Source organism: Galeopterus variegatus, unplaced genomic scaffold (genome assembly GCF_000696425.1).
Source record: "Galeopterus variegatus unplaced genomic scaffold, G_variegatus-3.0.2 Scaffold3255, whole genome shotgun sequence".
Taxonomy (NCBI): Eukaryota; Metazoa; Chordata; class Mammalia; order Dermoptera; family Cynocephalidae; genus Galeopterus; species Galeopterus variegatus.
In genome coordinates this window covers 73,315-89,623 of record NW_007729366.1, presented here as the reverse complement: position 1 = coordinate 89,623, position 16,309 = coordinate 73,315, and the positions used below count along the sequence as shown (strand labels likewise).

The following is a 16,309-nucleotide window of genomic DNA, read 5'->3' as shown; positions in this document are numbered from 1 at the left end:
CGGGGACACGCAGAGGCCCGTGCCCCCGTGCCTGCCCGCGGTTCTTCCCCACGTGGGCACCTGCGTTCCTCCGCGATGCCCCGTGAGTGCCGGAGTCCGTGGTCCCACGACGAGTGGAGGCTCAGCAAGACCTCGAGGGAGCAGGACGGAGATGGGTTCGTCTACCGCAGAGTGAGCAGGGCTACTGGTGGCCCAACAGGCTGCGCATCCCGCCTGCCCAGCAGGAGCATGCTTCACACACAGGTGACAAGGGTGTCCTGGAGACTGGGAGCCCCAGCAAGCCCCAGCGTGTGCTCTCTTCCTCTGTTTGTCTTTGTGTCTGAATTTCACCTGCTCATAAGGACACCATTCACATTGTCTCAGGACCCACTCTCATGACCTTACTTTCACTAGATTACCTCCGTATCTCCCAACAATGCCCTATTCTGAATGGGCATTAGGGCTTCAACTCATATCTGGGGGGACACAAACCAACCTACAACACTTGGTATCCAAAGCCTTTTCTTTTTTCCTGCAAGCGCCCAGATGACAGAGATTTTCTAAAGGACAGGGCCTGCATGTCTAACCCCCCTCTAGGCCCCACTCTAGCCCGCAGTCTCTCCGTAGGGGCTGCCAAGAAATCTAGGAAAAAAAGGCTCTGCGACTCGATGGTCAGCTCCATCCACATCAGCAGCACGGCTGTTCTTCAATCACCAGTCCCACATGACTTGCCAGAGGCAGGCTTCTGAAAACGGGCCTCAGCCTCACTGACAGGCGCAATGAGGACTCACCCAAAGCAGCTTGGAGAGCAGCATCCATCGTCGGCTCGGGCTGTCTCCTAGGAGCATGGGAATCTAAAGAAAGATCGTCCTGACAGCAGGGACTGAGAGTTAGCTGGGAGCACGTCAGAGCCTCCCCTCCCGACTCCTCGGCATGTCCTGTGCCCCGGGTGAGGAGACAGACGTCCTCCCAAGCCTGCCTACCACACAAGGACGCACTCAACACACTTCACCTGACTCCGCTGTCACACAACCGTGTCAGCGGTCCCCATTCTCCAGAAGAAGAAAAAGGCTCAGGGAGGTCAAGTAGTTGACTTAAGGCGACACAGTCTATACTCAGAAAAAGCAGGAATTGAATCCAGGCCTGTGTATCCCCAAAATCTGTGCTTTTAACCTCCCGGTATCAGCCTTCAGTCACAGAGTTTAATTGTAATGAACCTTATATATAATTTTTTTTTTTCCTAAAAGATGACCGGTAAGGGGATCTCAACCCTTGGCTTGGTGTTGTCAGCACCACGCTCAGCCAGTGAGCGAACCAGCCATCCCTATATAGGATCCGAACCCGTGGCCTTGGTGTTATCAGCACCGCACTCTACCGAGTGAGCCACGGGCCGGCCCAATATATATAATTTATTACTGCCAGACTATGTAAGCAGTTTACATAAACTGACTCACTCCTCACAACAATTTATGAAATACCATTTAACCCCCGTTTTACAGATGAAGGGACTGAGAGTCAAAGAGGTGAGGAAACTTACTCAGATCACTGAGCAGAGCCAGTATTCAGCTGCAGTCGGTCTGGCTGCAGGGTCTGTGCATTAATCACAATGCTGCTTCGTAAGGGGCATCCCTGCTGGAAGACTCCATGCTGGACCTGGGCAGGGATCCTCGTACATCCCAGGTGGACATAAGCTCAAGGCCCATCGCCGGTCCCTAAGCTAGGCTGGAAGGTGCAGTGCGGTTTCAGAGAGGAGAAGAACAGATTAAAAGAGCATCATGCTGCAACTGCAGTGTGGAGGAGAAAGTATGTTCACACCCTTCAGAAACCTGCCTTTACTGTGAACTAACACGCAAACACCTAAGCTGGGCATACCCTGCAGACCTCTCCACAACCAACCCTGCATCCAGACAACTGCCATCCGGTACCACTGATAGTTCATTCACTTACAGATCCATTCCAACAATATGCACTGAGCAGGTCACAAACTAAGGGTCTACAAAAGGCCAACAACATCCTCAGTGACTGTGGCTAATAATAATGTACTGTACACCTGAAGTTTGCTAGAAGAGTAGCTCTTAAGTGTTCTCGCCGCACGTACAAAAGGTAACTATGTGAGGTGCTGGATATGGTGATTAGAAAGAAATGGCTCACTACACTAATGCCATTGTTTTGCATCCATCTTACTTTAGTTTATCTGACTTCCAATTTATAGAAGTCGCAATCTATTTCCAATTTAAAGCAGAAATATAAAGTTCTCTTGTAAAAAGCTTTTATTAAAGTAATAATCAACATAGAGAAAAGTATTAAACAATAGTGCAGGTAGTACATGGCTATGGTAAAAGAAATTAATTCTGCAGGTGGCATGCAAACGATTGAGTCTTGGGAAAGAGTTTTCAGTTATACAGAAAGAAGCGAGGCCAAGCACCATAATTTTATCCCCTAAGACAGCTCAGTTAACCTCTTGGAACCCCAATATCCCCAGGTGTAAAGTGGTGCCACAGAACCTCTCTCACTGTCATTCTGAAGAACAGGTAACATTGTACATGAAAAACGTTTGGCCCATAGTAAGTGTTTATTAAATATAATTTTGTTTTCCCTTTCCCCAGGTTCTCTCTTTTAAGAGACTAGGAAGGAACATGTAACCTTTCAAAAGTTACACAGTGATTTTTTCTTTGTCTTTTCTGACAAACACTCAAGGGAAACTGGAAGAAAATGTGTTACATGAAGTCACGTTGGGTTTGAGGTATTAATTCTCTTGAGACATCCAAGTGAAATTATAAATAGGAACACAGATTTGGAAACCAGAGGAGAAATCTCAATTAAGGTAATAAATTATTGAGAGTCACTGTCATATAAGAATATGTGCCAGTTATTCATTTATTGTCCCTCAGCTCCAAATCAAGTTTGTGATACTCGAGCTGGACTCCAGACGTTTCTCCTTTTCCAGCTGGCTTCGTGTTAGGCATTGCCAGTAGAGGGCGCAGGAGAGGCCCTGCAAGACCAGAGTGGCAGAAAAAGACGTCCCTTCCTTCTCCCAGCCGATGTTTTCCAGCCAGGATCCAGAAGGCTGGTGTGCAGGGGGCTGGTGGTGGCTCTCATGGACCAGCTGCAGCCAGCACCCTCCAGCAAGTTTCTCTGTTGCCCAGTGGACTGCTTGTTCCTCTGGAGGCCATGTCTTGTCCAAAGAGATCTGAATCACAGCCCTGGTGGAGAAGGGGGCCCTCTTCTAAGTTCTTTTCTTTGTACACTCTCCCTCAGCCTTAGAGGGAGCAGCTCTTTTGATGAAGTTGCTACTTCTGTACCTCCTAGAGTCCTCTTGGACTCTATTTAGTAGTTAATCTTTATACTGGTTGAAAGTTCTCTGTATTACATTTTCCCTTTTTGAAAACTGTTGTGGCTTCTGGCTCCTGACTGCACCCAGACCAATCCAAAGTGATTAAACATGTGCAGATTGACAAGGCCACCTAGGGAGATAGTACAGAGAGCTAAGGAAAAAGTCCAAGTGCTCAGTCCAAGAGAAGACCCCCATCTTACAAAGGAGACAGAGAAGTAACAACCAGAGAAGTTGTGGGAAACCCAGGACAGTGCAATTATTGCTTCAATAAATACTAAACATAAATCTTTTATTTTTATTCTTTGGCAGCTGGCCAGTACAGGTATCAAACCCTCAGCCTTGGTGTTATCAGCACCACTCTCTAACCACATTAATCAACCAGCCATCCCGAATAAGCATTAATCTTAAGGTGGAGAAGGTTTTCTCATACACAAAAATATAGACCACAAGGAAAGTCTGATAAGTATGACTACATTAAAATGACAGTCATGATGTCATAAAGGACTTGAAAAGGGAAATCACAAAACAGGAGAAAACATTTGCAAGACATAACTGAAAAAGAAGTGTCATCCAGAATATGTAAAGAACTTCTGCAAATCAATCACAAAAGATAGATGTCTAATATAAAAATTTAAAAAGCTATCTATGAACAAGCACTTCAAAAAAGTAGAAACATGAACTACATACATGAAGAAACCTCAACCTCATTAGTGAGGAAATGATGTTTACAACAATGAATGACAATTTTTTGCTCATTCAATTGGCAAATATGGAAAAGTCAGTAATAGTAAATATTGGCAAGGACATAAAGGTATGCTGTCCTATATGGTAGCCATTAGCCACATGTAGCTTTTGAGTACTTTAAATGTAGCTAGCCCAAATTAAGATGTGCCGTGAATGTAAAATACATACTTAATTTCAAAGATATAATATGAATAAAAGAATGCAAAATATCTCATTAATAATTTTGATATTGATTACACATTGAAATGATAATATTTGGGGTATATTCGTTTAAATGAAATGTATCATTAAAATTAAGTTCACTTATTTCTTTGTGCTTTTATAATGTCACTACCAGAACTTTTAAAATTACGTGTGTGTTTTGCATTGGTCGACTGAATCATATTTCTGTAGAACATTATGTAGAACAATGGGAAGGCCTGCGCATGACTTGTCAGAGTGTAAATTGATACAACCACTTTGAAAAACAATTTGCCATTATCTTATAAAGCTGGACGTGCACCTACTCCATGACCCAGCATGGCATATATCCAGGAGAAGCTCTTGCATATTAGCATCAACAGACATGCACAAAATTGTTTATAGCAAAATTGTTTATTATTGGTCATAGTAGTCAAAAGCTAGAAGTAGTGCAAAGGCCCAGTGTCAGAAGAAAGGATAAATGAATTATGGTGCAGTCACATAATGGGACACGATACCGTAGTGAAAATAAATAGAATACAGCTACTCAGAGCAGCATGGATGAATCTTGATTGAAACTCAATATTGAGTGAAAACAACAAACTACAGAGGAATACATAAAACATGCTACCATTTTTATAAAATTCAAAAGCAATTAAAACTAAACTCTGTATTGTTTAGGAATGAGAAAGCATGGGAGAAGGGATGCGGTGCGGAGGCATGTCCATGGAGCTTCAATAGAACTTGACATGTCCATTTCTTCAGCTTGGTGGTGATTTCATGTGTGACTTAAGCATGCGTGTCCAAGGGGAAAAAAAGCCTTACAGTTATATGCTGTTTTTAAAAACAAAAATATTGCGGTGACGCTAGTCAGAGTTGTTTCACTGAAATGATGGAGAGAAGCTGGATGAAGTGATTGAGGAATGAGTTATCATTAAGATAGTGAGGACACCAGGGGACGACTGTTTTTGCATGAAGTGCAGCCGTGAAAGTGAAGAGGACTGGGTGGTAGATCTGGGGAGGACCATGTACCAGGGAGAGCTGATTTCTAAAATAAAAGGCTCTTCCATATGTATAAACACTGGGGAGAGGAGCTCCGCTTCTGATGGACCAGAGTATTTTTGGTCAAACTTCCTGCTAAGAAGAGCTATAATAACTGTACAAAATATATATTTTTTTAAAATTTTTATTTTGTCGATATACAATGTGGTTGATTATTATGGCCCATCACCGAAACCTCCCTCCCTCCTCCCTCTCCCCCTCCCACCCAACAATGTCCTCTCCGTTTGCTTGTCGTAACAACTTCAAAGGATTGCAGTTGTTAACAAAATGTATTTTTGAAAAATGATGTTTGAAGGGATTACAGAGCTAGGAAGGGGAAGATGAACTGCAGGCCAAACATTCAGGAGAAAGGAAGGTCAAAGAAGTGGAGCCGGTATTAGGAGCCGCTTTCCATCACATGGCATCTGCAAATCTGAGCGCAGGTTGCAAGAGGCTGAGAAGCCAAGCAGAGCCTCACAGGCTTTGGGGAGGGAAAAACACTAAAAATCAGAACCTACCAAAGAAGAGGAGGCTTGGCGAACTCCCCAGGCTTTCTATATGGACAACAAGGAACCACCTTCTAGGAGTAAGTTCGAAACAGATCTAGATTAGCCCTCATGGGATGTCACATCATCTCGGTCTCTGTGAGGGTTAAGATGAAATATGGTTCCTGGCACCTGCAGCATCAAAAGGAAAATCTTTCTGAAGAAATATAATACCATCGAAGCCGAAAATTGTCTCTATAGTTTTTTTAAAATTTATTTTTATTTTGTATTATACATACATGTGGGGTACAACATTGATTTTCAGTAATTATGTGGAATGTGTGGTGGTTAGATCAGTACAGTTAGCTTATCCATCATTACAGTACGCAATCATTCTTTGTGTCTGTTGACCAGTTGCTCATTAGCCCCCCTCCCCTCTCCTTTTCCACCTCTAGTTTTCTAAAAGTTCAGTGTATTACTGTGATTGTTGTTTCTTTCTCTCTGTCTCTCTTTATTGTTCATTTGTTTATTTATGGATTTGGTTCCCAGTTATGAGTGAGAACATGCTTGTTCATTTGTTTATTTATGGATTTGGTTCCCAGTTATGAGTGAGAACATGCGGTATTTCTCTTTCTGTGCCTGGGTTGTTTCACTTAGGATAATTTTCTCCAGGCTCATCCACGTCGTTGCAAATGGTAGAATTTCATTCGTTTTTATGGCTGAGTAGTATTCCATTGTGTATATACACCACAATTTCCTTATCCAGTCATCCATTGATGGACATTAAGGTTGGTTCCATCACCTGGCTACTGTAAATAAAGCTGCAGTAAACATGGGAGTGCAGGTATCCCTTCGACCTGATGTTTTCCAACCCTCTGGATATATCCCCAGGAGTGGGATTGCTGGATCATATGGAAGTTCTATCTGTAGTTGTTTAAGGAACCTCCATGCTGTTCTCCATAATGGCTGTACTAATTTATAGTCCCACCAACAGTGCAGGAGGTTTCCTCTCTCCACATGCTCACCAGTGTTTGTTATTCTCTGTCTTTCTTACAATAGCCAGTCTGATTGGGGTGAGGTGATATCTCAGAGTGGTTTTGATTTGCATTTCCCCGATGATTAGTGATGTTGAGCATTTTTTCATATACCTGTTGGCCATTTGTATGTCTTCCTTTGAGAAATGTCTATTCAGCTCCTTTGCCCATTTTTAATTTGGATCATTTGGTTTTTCACTGTAAACTTGTCTGAGCTCTTTGCATATTCTGGATATTAATCCCTTGTCAGATGCATAGTTTGCAAATATTTCATCCCATTCTGTAGGATGTCTTTTCACTCTACTGATTGTTTCCTTTGCTGTGCAGAAGCTTTTTAGTTTGATATAATCCCATTTGTTTATTTTTTCTTTTGTTGCCTGTGCTTTGGGGGTGTTACTCATAAAGTCATTGCCCAGTCCTAAATCCTGGAGTGGAAAATTGTTTCTATACTATTTTGTATATAATGTCTAGCATGTAATTAAAAAACCAAAACAAAAAACAGGCAAATTAGAAGATAAGATATGTCTAAAAGAAAACAACAGACAGTAGAAGTAGCCCATACAGTCACCAAATCATGGAGTTATCAAACATGTCTTCTAAATAAACTTAATATATTCAGGAAATTAAAAGGCAAGTTTTGAGAATTTCAGCAGATAATTGAAAGCCATAAAAGAGAACTAATTGGTAATTCTAGAATGAAAAAAGACAATAATTAACATAAAGAAGTGAATAGCAGAAAGACAAACCTGAACTGATTAAAAAAGAAATAGAGCAGAAGAAAATATTCAGACTACAGACCAAGAGAGACAAGGTGGGACTGTAAATTGGTGTAGCCATTATGGAAAACGGTATGCAGGTTCCTCAAACAACTACAGATAGAGCTGCCATATGATCTAGCAATCCCACTGCTGGGCATATACTCAAAGGAATAAAAATCATGTTGAAGGGAATCCTGCATGCTTATCACAGTTCTATTTATCATAGCCAAAATATGGAAGCCACCTAAATGTCCATTGATGGATGACTGGATAAGGTAACTGTGGTATGTATACACCACGGAATACTACTCTGCCATAAAAAGAATGAAATTCTGCTATTCACAGCAACGTGGATGAGCCTGGAGAAAATTATGTTAAGTGAAGTAAGCCAGACACAGAAAGAGAAACACTGCATGTTCTTACTCATAAGAGAATGAAGGAAGAATGGAAGGAAGGAAGGAAGACCACAATAATACATTGTACTTTCAGAAGGAGAAAACAAATCTATGGTTACAAGATGTGGGGTGGGGGAGGAAGGGGGACTGAGTAGAGATTGGGTAAGAGGCATAAAGAATAATTACAATTTGTCATAATGAATATGCTAATTATTTGATCATCGCATGTTGTACACAGGTGATGGCAGTCAACACTGTACCCCCAAAATATGTATAATCAATTATGCTTCAATAATAAAAAAGGAAAGAAATACTGTCAGAGTTATATGGAATATAGTGACAAAGTCTAATATCTGTGCAATTTAAGTTTGTTAATGTGAAGAGAAAGAGAAAATGTCGGAAGCAATACTAAAAGATAAAATAAAAATCTTTCAAAACTAACAAAGCCACTAAGTCACAGATTTAAGAAGCACTAGCCACAAGCATAAAATAGCCAGATGGTCATACCTATGCACATCATGCTTAAATTTCTGAATATAAAATATACAATCTTAAAAGCAGCTAGACAAGAAAAACATGCACACTTAAAAGGAGCAAAAATAGTATTGAGAGCTCTCTTCCAATCAGAAACAATGGAGGCCAAAAGACAATATAATCATGTATTCAAGATGTTAATGGAATAACCTGCCAACATAGAACTTGATAACAAGCAAAATAATCATTCATAAATAAAGTCTAAATAAAGACATTTTCAGAAAGTGAGAAAACTTGTCATCAGAAGGCATACACTAAAGGAAATGTTAAAGAAAATACTTCAGTCAAAGGAAAATAAATCCAATGGAGACTCAAAATGAAATCAGGAATACAGAGTAGAATATGTGAGTAAGTAAAATCAGTGATATAAGACTCTATCTCAAAAACCTAGAAAAAGAACAGTAAATTTACCAAAAAGTATACAGAATAAAATAATTAAAATAAGAACATAAATCAGTGAATCACAAAGCAAACAAGTAAAAAGTCAAAAGCTATTTTTAAATTTAAGCAAATGATAAACCAAGCAAGACCAATCAAGGAAAATAAATAAGAAAAAAAAAAAGGACAAATCACCTAAATTAGTATTGTAAAAGGAGATATCACTACAGATCCTATAGTCACTGGAAAAGATAATTAGAAGATATTATTTAAAAACATTATGCCAATCCATTCGAAACTTAGAAATAATGATAGTCCTTGACAGACTCTTTCAGAAAATAGCAAGAAATGATATACTTTCCAATTCTTTTAATAAGGCCAGTATAGCCTTGATACGAAAACTTAATAAATCTGTTAAAAATGTACTCTTTCTTCCTATTTTCTGGGAGAGTTTGCAGAGGATTATTATTTCTTTATTTTTTAATTATTATTGATTTATTTATTTGTTGGCAGCTGGCCAGTGCAAGGATACAAACCCTTGACTTTTGTGTTATAACACTGCACTTGAACCAACTGAGCTAACCAGTCAGCCCTATTATTCTTTCTTTTTTTTTTTTTTTTTTTCCTTTTTTTTGTCTTTTTTCGTGTCCGGCAACGGATCGCAACCCTCAGTGCTGCACCCGCACCTCGCTCAGCCAGTGAGCGGGAACCGGTCTGTATGTGGGATCCGAACCCTCGGCGGGAGCACCGCCGCACTCCCAAGCAGTGCACTGTAGCAGTGCGCCACCAGGCTGGCCCCCCTATTATTCTTTCTAATGTTTGGAAATATTCACCTATGAAGACATCTAGGCCTAAATTTTGCTTCACAGAAAAATTTCAATACAGATTAAATTCTTTAATAGATATAAAACTATTTTGATACTTAAATTCTTTCTGTGTTATTTTCAGAAAGTTATGCATTTATAGGGTAGTTATTTTTATCTGTTTCAAATATATGGGCATAATGTTTATAATATCTTTTTATTAAAAAGTTATAGACAAAATATTAGAAAATCAAATCCAAGAATATAATCACATCATGACCAAGAGGGCTTTATCCCAAGAATGAAAAATTGATTTAACATTTAAAAGTCAATCAATATAATTCTTCACCTGATCAGAAAAAGAAGAAAAGCCAAATATCTCAATAGATGCACAAAAAGCATTTACTTAAATTCAACCCCCATTAATGAAAAAACTCTCAGCAAATCAGGATAGAAGAAAACTTCTTCAGTGATAAAGATATCTACGACAACCATACAGCTCACGTGATACTTAATTGTAGATAGTGAATATTTTCTGCTTCAGGGAGGGCTGGTTTTGGTGGGTGTGCCAGTAAGGACAGGCTGGGTTATGCTGCGGTCACTAACAGCTCCAAATTGCAGTGGCTTAAAACAGCACAGGTGTCTGTCCCACTCATGCCATGACCCACGTCAGGCTGGCTAGTAGCGGGGTGGCCTCTTCTGTGTTGTTCTCACTCTGGGAACCAGGTTGAAATAAGTTTCAACATTTGGACCATTGTGGTTGCCCAGAGATAGAAAGATATGAAGCGACAGCCACCAGTTCTCAAATACTTTCTCCATGACGTGACACACGTCACTTCTATGCACATTGATCAAAGTATGTCATGTGGCCCCACGTAACCTCAGGGAGACAGGGAGGTATCATTTTTTTGCACCCATGGAAGTGAAGGAGAACAGGATATCAGTGAACAGTGACAATGTCCCACACTGAGAGAATGGGACATTTACATTAATGACTCCACAGATGGAGTACTTCTGGGAGAAGAACCAGGGGCCAAAATCTTCAGTGAATAAGGATACTCCAAGGAGGTGACAAAAACCAAGGACTGAGAGGAGGAAGATTCCGGATTGATAGTAACATTGACCTCCACATTTTCCTTGGCTGGCTCTGGCTAGGAGAATGACCCCAGGCTACGACAGTCAGTCTTCTCTCTTTGGGTAGTTCAGGTCTCTCAGTGCTCCTCTGCTATCCTAAACTGTCATTGTTACCTGAACTAGAATATCCCTTAGGGTGTTGAGACCTTCAGTGCTCTTTGTAGAACAGTTTCTCCATCTCTGTGATTGCTGAAAGCCCAGATGTGAGATAACTGTGTGTTGCTGAGAATATTTGTTCCTTCCAATTCTCTCAGGAAAATGGCTAAGCTCAGTGTTAGCTTATGCTGTTTGATTCTTCTAAAATACTGATCCTTTTTCTCTCAAGGCATTTAAACCCTTCCCTCAAGACTCAACATAAATCCTCACTCAATCCTAACAACTATTTATTCCAGCTGATTTGGGGGAGACCACCCTCCCTCCCCCCACCCTTTCGCTGCCCCGTAAAGCAGGAATTTTGTCTTACCCAGAAAGCAGTGGGGGAAAACTCTGCCTCCCCTCTCAATGGGAAGAGAAGCAATAACCTGAGTTAGGCTATGCAAGAGTCTGGGATGTGTTAATCATTACAGGTGGCCATTTAAATATATCCTATCTCTAGGAGTTTCTTATGGATTTGCTGTGTGCCATGACTGGGAGCTACCAAGCTCCTGGCAGTGTAGAGTCCACTCTGCATGCCCAATCATATGCCCAAGAGAGTCTCAAAGTCAAAACTGAGAGACAGAAGCAAGAAGGCCACTCTGGTTTCAAATCCAAGGCATGGTCTCCAAGCCAACTTTACTGGTAACAGAGCCGAAATTTTTCTGTTTATTTTCTCGGAACCTAGAGGAATTCAAGAAATCGGCCCCTACTAAGTGACTGCTTTCATCTTTTATTCAACAAATAATTGCAATGTGCCTTCACTGGCCCTATTTTAAGCTTTGCAGATGTGAAGTATAGAAAGCAATACTTGCGGCTCCTGAGGGCACAGTCTAGGGCGAAGATGGACATGGAATCAAACAATTAAATGAGATAAGCCAAAGTGTCCCAGACCATGCTCCAAGGAACACAATGACAATAGGTACTGGAGTGGATGTTTTTGCTTGTTTGCACCTGCCTGCCCAGCATCCACTTGCCCTTCCTCTGTTGATACTTCAATATTCCTTGGGGAAATTATCCACATGCTCCCTCTGTCCAAATATGCCTCAAGTGGAGCCAGTTCTGCTGCCTGAATCCCAGGGTGGGCATGTGATCCTGCCTGGCTGATTAGAACCTCATAGCTCTCCGGTTACAGTAATTGGCTCAAGAACAGCCCACGACTTAATCAGACCCAACCAGAAGTAACCCTGGGACACTTTCTGCAACTACTGTGAGAAAGATACTCTCTTGTCCATACTTGGTGCTGTGAAGCTGTGAGCCTGGAGTGGGTGGGAGCCCCGTGAGGAAAGAGCCAGCCTGACAGTAAAGTCACACAGAGGACGGCAGAAGATCCAAGAAGGAAGACTCCTGATATTATTTGGGACTGGTTCCAGCCACAGATGAAGAGATTGGCTCCTTCCTTCATACATTCATTCACAAAACTTTACTGGGCATCTCTTATGTCCCAGGTATTATTTCAGGCCTTGGGGGACACGGTAGTGAAAAAATCTCACAAAATCCTTGCCTCTAAGAAGCTTATAACTCCTTAGAAGGTGATAAACAATCACACAAAATCCCTGCTTTTAAGGCACTTGTAACTGAGTGCAGGAAGACAGACAGTAACTATGAAAATAAGAAAAAGAAATAGTTTGCTAGATGGTGAGCACTGCCATGAAGAAAAACAAAGCAAGGGAGAAGGTTGGGAGAGCCATTTATGTAGGACACTCAGTGAAGGCCTCATGAAGACCCGAAGAAGGTGACGGAATGGGCCTGGGGGAGAAGCTTCCAGACAGCAGGAGCAGGTGTCAGGGCTCAGGTGTGAGTGAACAGGACAGAGCAGGGGCTGGCAGTGAAGGCGGGAGGTGAGGTCCCAGAGCGTGGGGCCTGTGGGCCTCTAAGGATGTTTATTCTCTCAGTGATGTGAGTTGCACCTGGGGCTAGAGGGAGGTGGTGGGAGTGGTGGACTGAGCAGAGGACTGACATGGCCCAACACACATTCTAACAGGATCACTCTGGCTGCTGCACTGAGGTGACACGGAAGAGGGTGAAGACATCTATGAAGACCAGTTAAGGAAGCTATTGTGATCATTTAAGCAAGAGTTGTGACCACGGCTTGCACCAGAATGGTAGTGATGGAGATGGTGAGAAGTGGCCAGAGCCAATTAATTCCCTTAAAAGCACTTTGTGTTGCTTTCATGTTGTTTGCACCTGGAAGAGGCTCAGCAAGCATGTGCTATTCCACGTAATCTCAGATACCTTCCATAGAAAAAACACTATTATTTTATGCACCACTAAGAAGAAAGAAATGCTGCCAATTAATCTATGCCATGATTCTTTCCAGACTTATTATATATCACGTTGGCATGAGCAGCTGTGACCACATGTACACAAGTAGCTAAACTTTTGCAGTAAGAGCTTTGATGATCATGGCACAATAATGCAACAAAAAATGTTGAGCTATCATTTAGCACTAGAAAGTACTTAGAAATCAGACTTGTGCTGATCAGGTTCATGTTTGCATCTTCAGCTGCCTGACGACTGTGATTTGGGAGAGCATGCTTGTTCACTGGACCATGTCACTCCCCTGCTTAAAATCCTCCAGTGACTCCAGAATGCCTGTAAGATCAAATCCAAACACCCTCACATGGCCACTGGGCTCTTCAAGGCATCCAAGGTTCATCTCTTGTGCCTTCCAGCCCCCCCCCCAACACTGCAGGAGTACTGACCCCCCCCCCCAAAATGAGCCATGATTACACCTACCATCTGCCTTTGCACATTCTGTTCCCTCCCTCGGAAACACCCTTCCCACCTACCAATTACTCCTTCTCCTGGGTAATTCTTGCCATTTCTGCAAGACTCAAATCAAAAAGGGAGTCTTCTCCCACCCCTCCTCCCTGTTTTCAGGGTTAGGGACCCTCCTCTAGGATTCCAAGGTCCCCTGAGCTCACCCTTTACAGGGCACTTAAACCCCCTGCATTGACCAGGAGGTTTATTGGCTCTGGGATCCCCTTAAGGACTTTGCCTCATCTTCCCCATATTCCCAGTGCCCAGCACAGGAACCGGTGCAGAAAAAAGGAAGAGTAAATGCCTATGAAATAAACGAATTGGTTGGTGGCAAATAACACTGTTTACCCCCTCAAGGAAATATGTGAGAAATAGGCTGGCAAAATAAAACAAGTTAATGTTTCACTGAGCTGGAAGCTGGCAAAATGAGAGCCCTAACCTTGTATTTCAACAAGCACCAACACTGGCAGTAAATGTTAGGCTCGATTCACCTTCGGAATGAGGGCCGGCAGCAGGAAAACCAAAAGGTTGGCTACACCAGAGATAACTATTTCGCCAATTAATATTTCAAGCACATTTGGGGGATAAAGGATAGAGACCATTCTCAATACAAGGGTGGCAAATTTCCTCAGGAAATAAAAGAGAAAGAAAGAAGCTAAGGAAATTACTAAAGTCATAACCTTTCACCCTGGCTTGAACGACGGATCCCTAAAATTGGGGGTGATGCTACGTGGTGTCCAAACTCTTCCTGGGACATACAAGAGACTCCACAACCTCCCCACCTACCTCTCCTCTGTCCACAAGTGTCTCCCCACCTCCCGTGCTCCAGACCAACGACCACGAAGAGCTGGGGTTTCTCTGTGCCCCCAAGGTGCTGCGCTAGCCTGTCACTGCCCTTATCACTGTGGACGGTCATTCAGTGCCACTGGACAAGGAATCTCTTTAAGGAAGGACTGCATGGGCCCACACACAGAAGGCACTCACTTCACTTACGCTGGGTCCGTCTGTCTGTTCGAGAGGGGCTGCAGCACCCACAGCCTTGGTAGTTCTAGAAAGCATGCCCTGTGCACACAAGCGTGTGCACACAAGCGCGTGCCCTGGGCAGTGATGACAAGCACAGCTTCCAAGGCAGACTGTCCAGCTTCAAAGCCAGCTCTGCCCTTACTAGCTATGACTAGACAGGTCCCCTTCCTCCACTGTAACATGGAGACAAGAAAAGTGCCTACCCCATGAGGTGCTGTGAGGACTAAATGCTCACTGAGAACAGTGCATGGCACATAGTGAGGGCTCAGTACGTCTTAGCTCTTATTCGGGTCACAATGGAGATCGGACAGACAGCACAGGAGGAAACTAGCTTTCAGAAGCAAAGGGTTATAACAGATAACCAACAGTATTTGTACAGCTCTGTACTGCTTGTATTTACCAGGCACTTTTCACATGAATTACTAGCGGTTAAGCTTCAAACAGTCCTATAAGGTAGTAGGTGGTATCATAATTCTCATAGGTAAAGGAACCAAGGCTTCAGAGAGGTTAAGTAAGCTGCACACGGACCCACAGCACTGGAAATGGGATTCTGCTAGTCCAGATACTGAGCTCTATCGACCTGAACTGTAAGGAACCCCCAGCCCTGGAGCCTAGAGGAGGTTAGACAGCCTATCCCACTCCACCAGGGAGGCTGCCACCAGCAGGACGACCCGCCACCAGCAGGAGTTTAGCCAAGAAAAGTTTCCCTGGACCGTCCTGGGCTAATGAGGAGAATAGCATCCAACCAGCCCATGGTTGAGACCAAATGCGTGGTGGACACGGACACACACACCTGCGTGCGCGCGCGTGCACACGCACACGCACACACGCGTGCACACACTCACACATACGTGCACACACATACACACGCACGCGCATACGCACACACACGCGCACACACATACGCACACACACTCACACATACGTGCACACACAAACACGCGCGCACGCGCGCACACATACGCACACACAGACACACACGCCCAGAGACACGCGCCCGCACACAGGCGCACACACATACGCACACACACTCACACATACGTGCACACACGCACACACGCGCGCACACGCACACACTCACGCGCGCGCACACACAGATACACACGCGCGCACACACGCGCACACACTCACAAGCGGCGCAACCCGCCCACCCCGGCCGCCGGCTTCAGCCTCGGACTCGCCAGGAGACCTCGGCTTCCCGGAGCCTACGATGGCAACTCCCCCTTCCACACCCCCAAGTGCAGGCTGCGGGTCCGACTCTCCTGTCCGACCCCGCCGCCCCGGCCCGGCTCTCGGCTCCGTCCCGGCGCCTCCAGGGCACCGACACGCGGGAGGTGCCCTGGTGGAAGCCCCGCGCCCGGCAGCGCGCTCGACTGCAAGAAAGGCCGGCCGGCCGCGGGGGGCCCGAGCGGGGCTCTCTTACCTTCCTCGTTCTCGTCAAACACGGGGGGCTTGTGGGAGTGGTTCCCGCCCATATTCCGCCGCGGCCGCCGCTGCTACATGCCGGGCCGCGGGGCTGCGGGCTGCGGTGACAGCGTCCAGCCCAGGTTGTAGCCGCGCGCCGAGCCGGAGGGGGCCGAGCCCGCGCAGGG

General features: G+C 43.9%; 1 protein-coding gene across 1 annotated transcript in view; it reads right to left on the bottom strand.

Annotated features, from left to right (window-relative positions):
• Positions 1 to 16,204, bottom strand: part of LOC103600162 (serine/threonine-protein kinase 32B-like) — a 112,024-nt gene extending 95,820 nt beyond the window's left edge. Inside the window, exon 1 of the mRNA XM_008584397.1 lies at positions 16,141 to 16,204. Coding sequence (XP_008582619.1) covers positions 16,141 to 16,192 — 52 coding nt within the window. The 5' untranslated portion in view covers positions 16,193 to 16,204. The remainder of the gene's footprint in view (positions 1 to 16,140) is intronic.
• Positions 16,205 to 16,309: the final 105 nt, after the last annotated feature.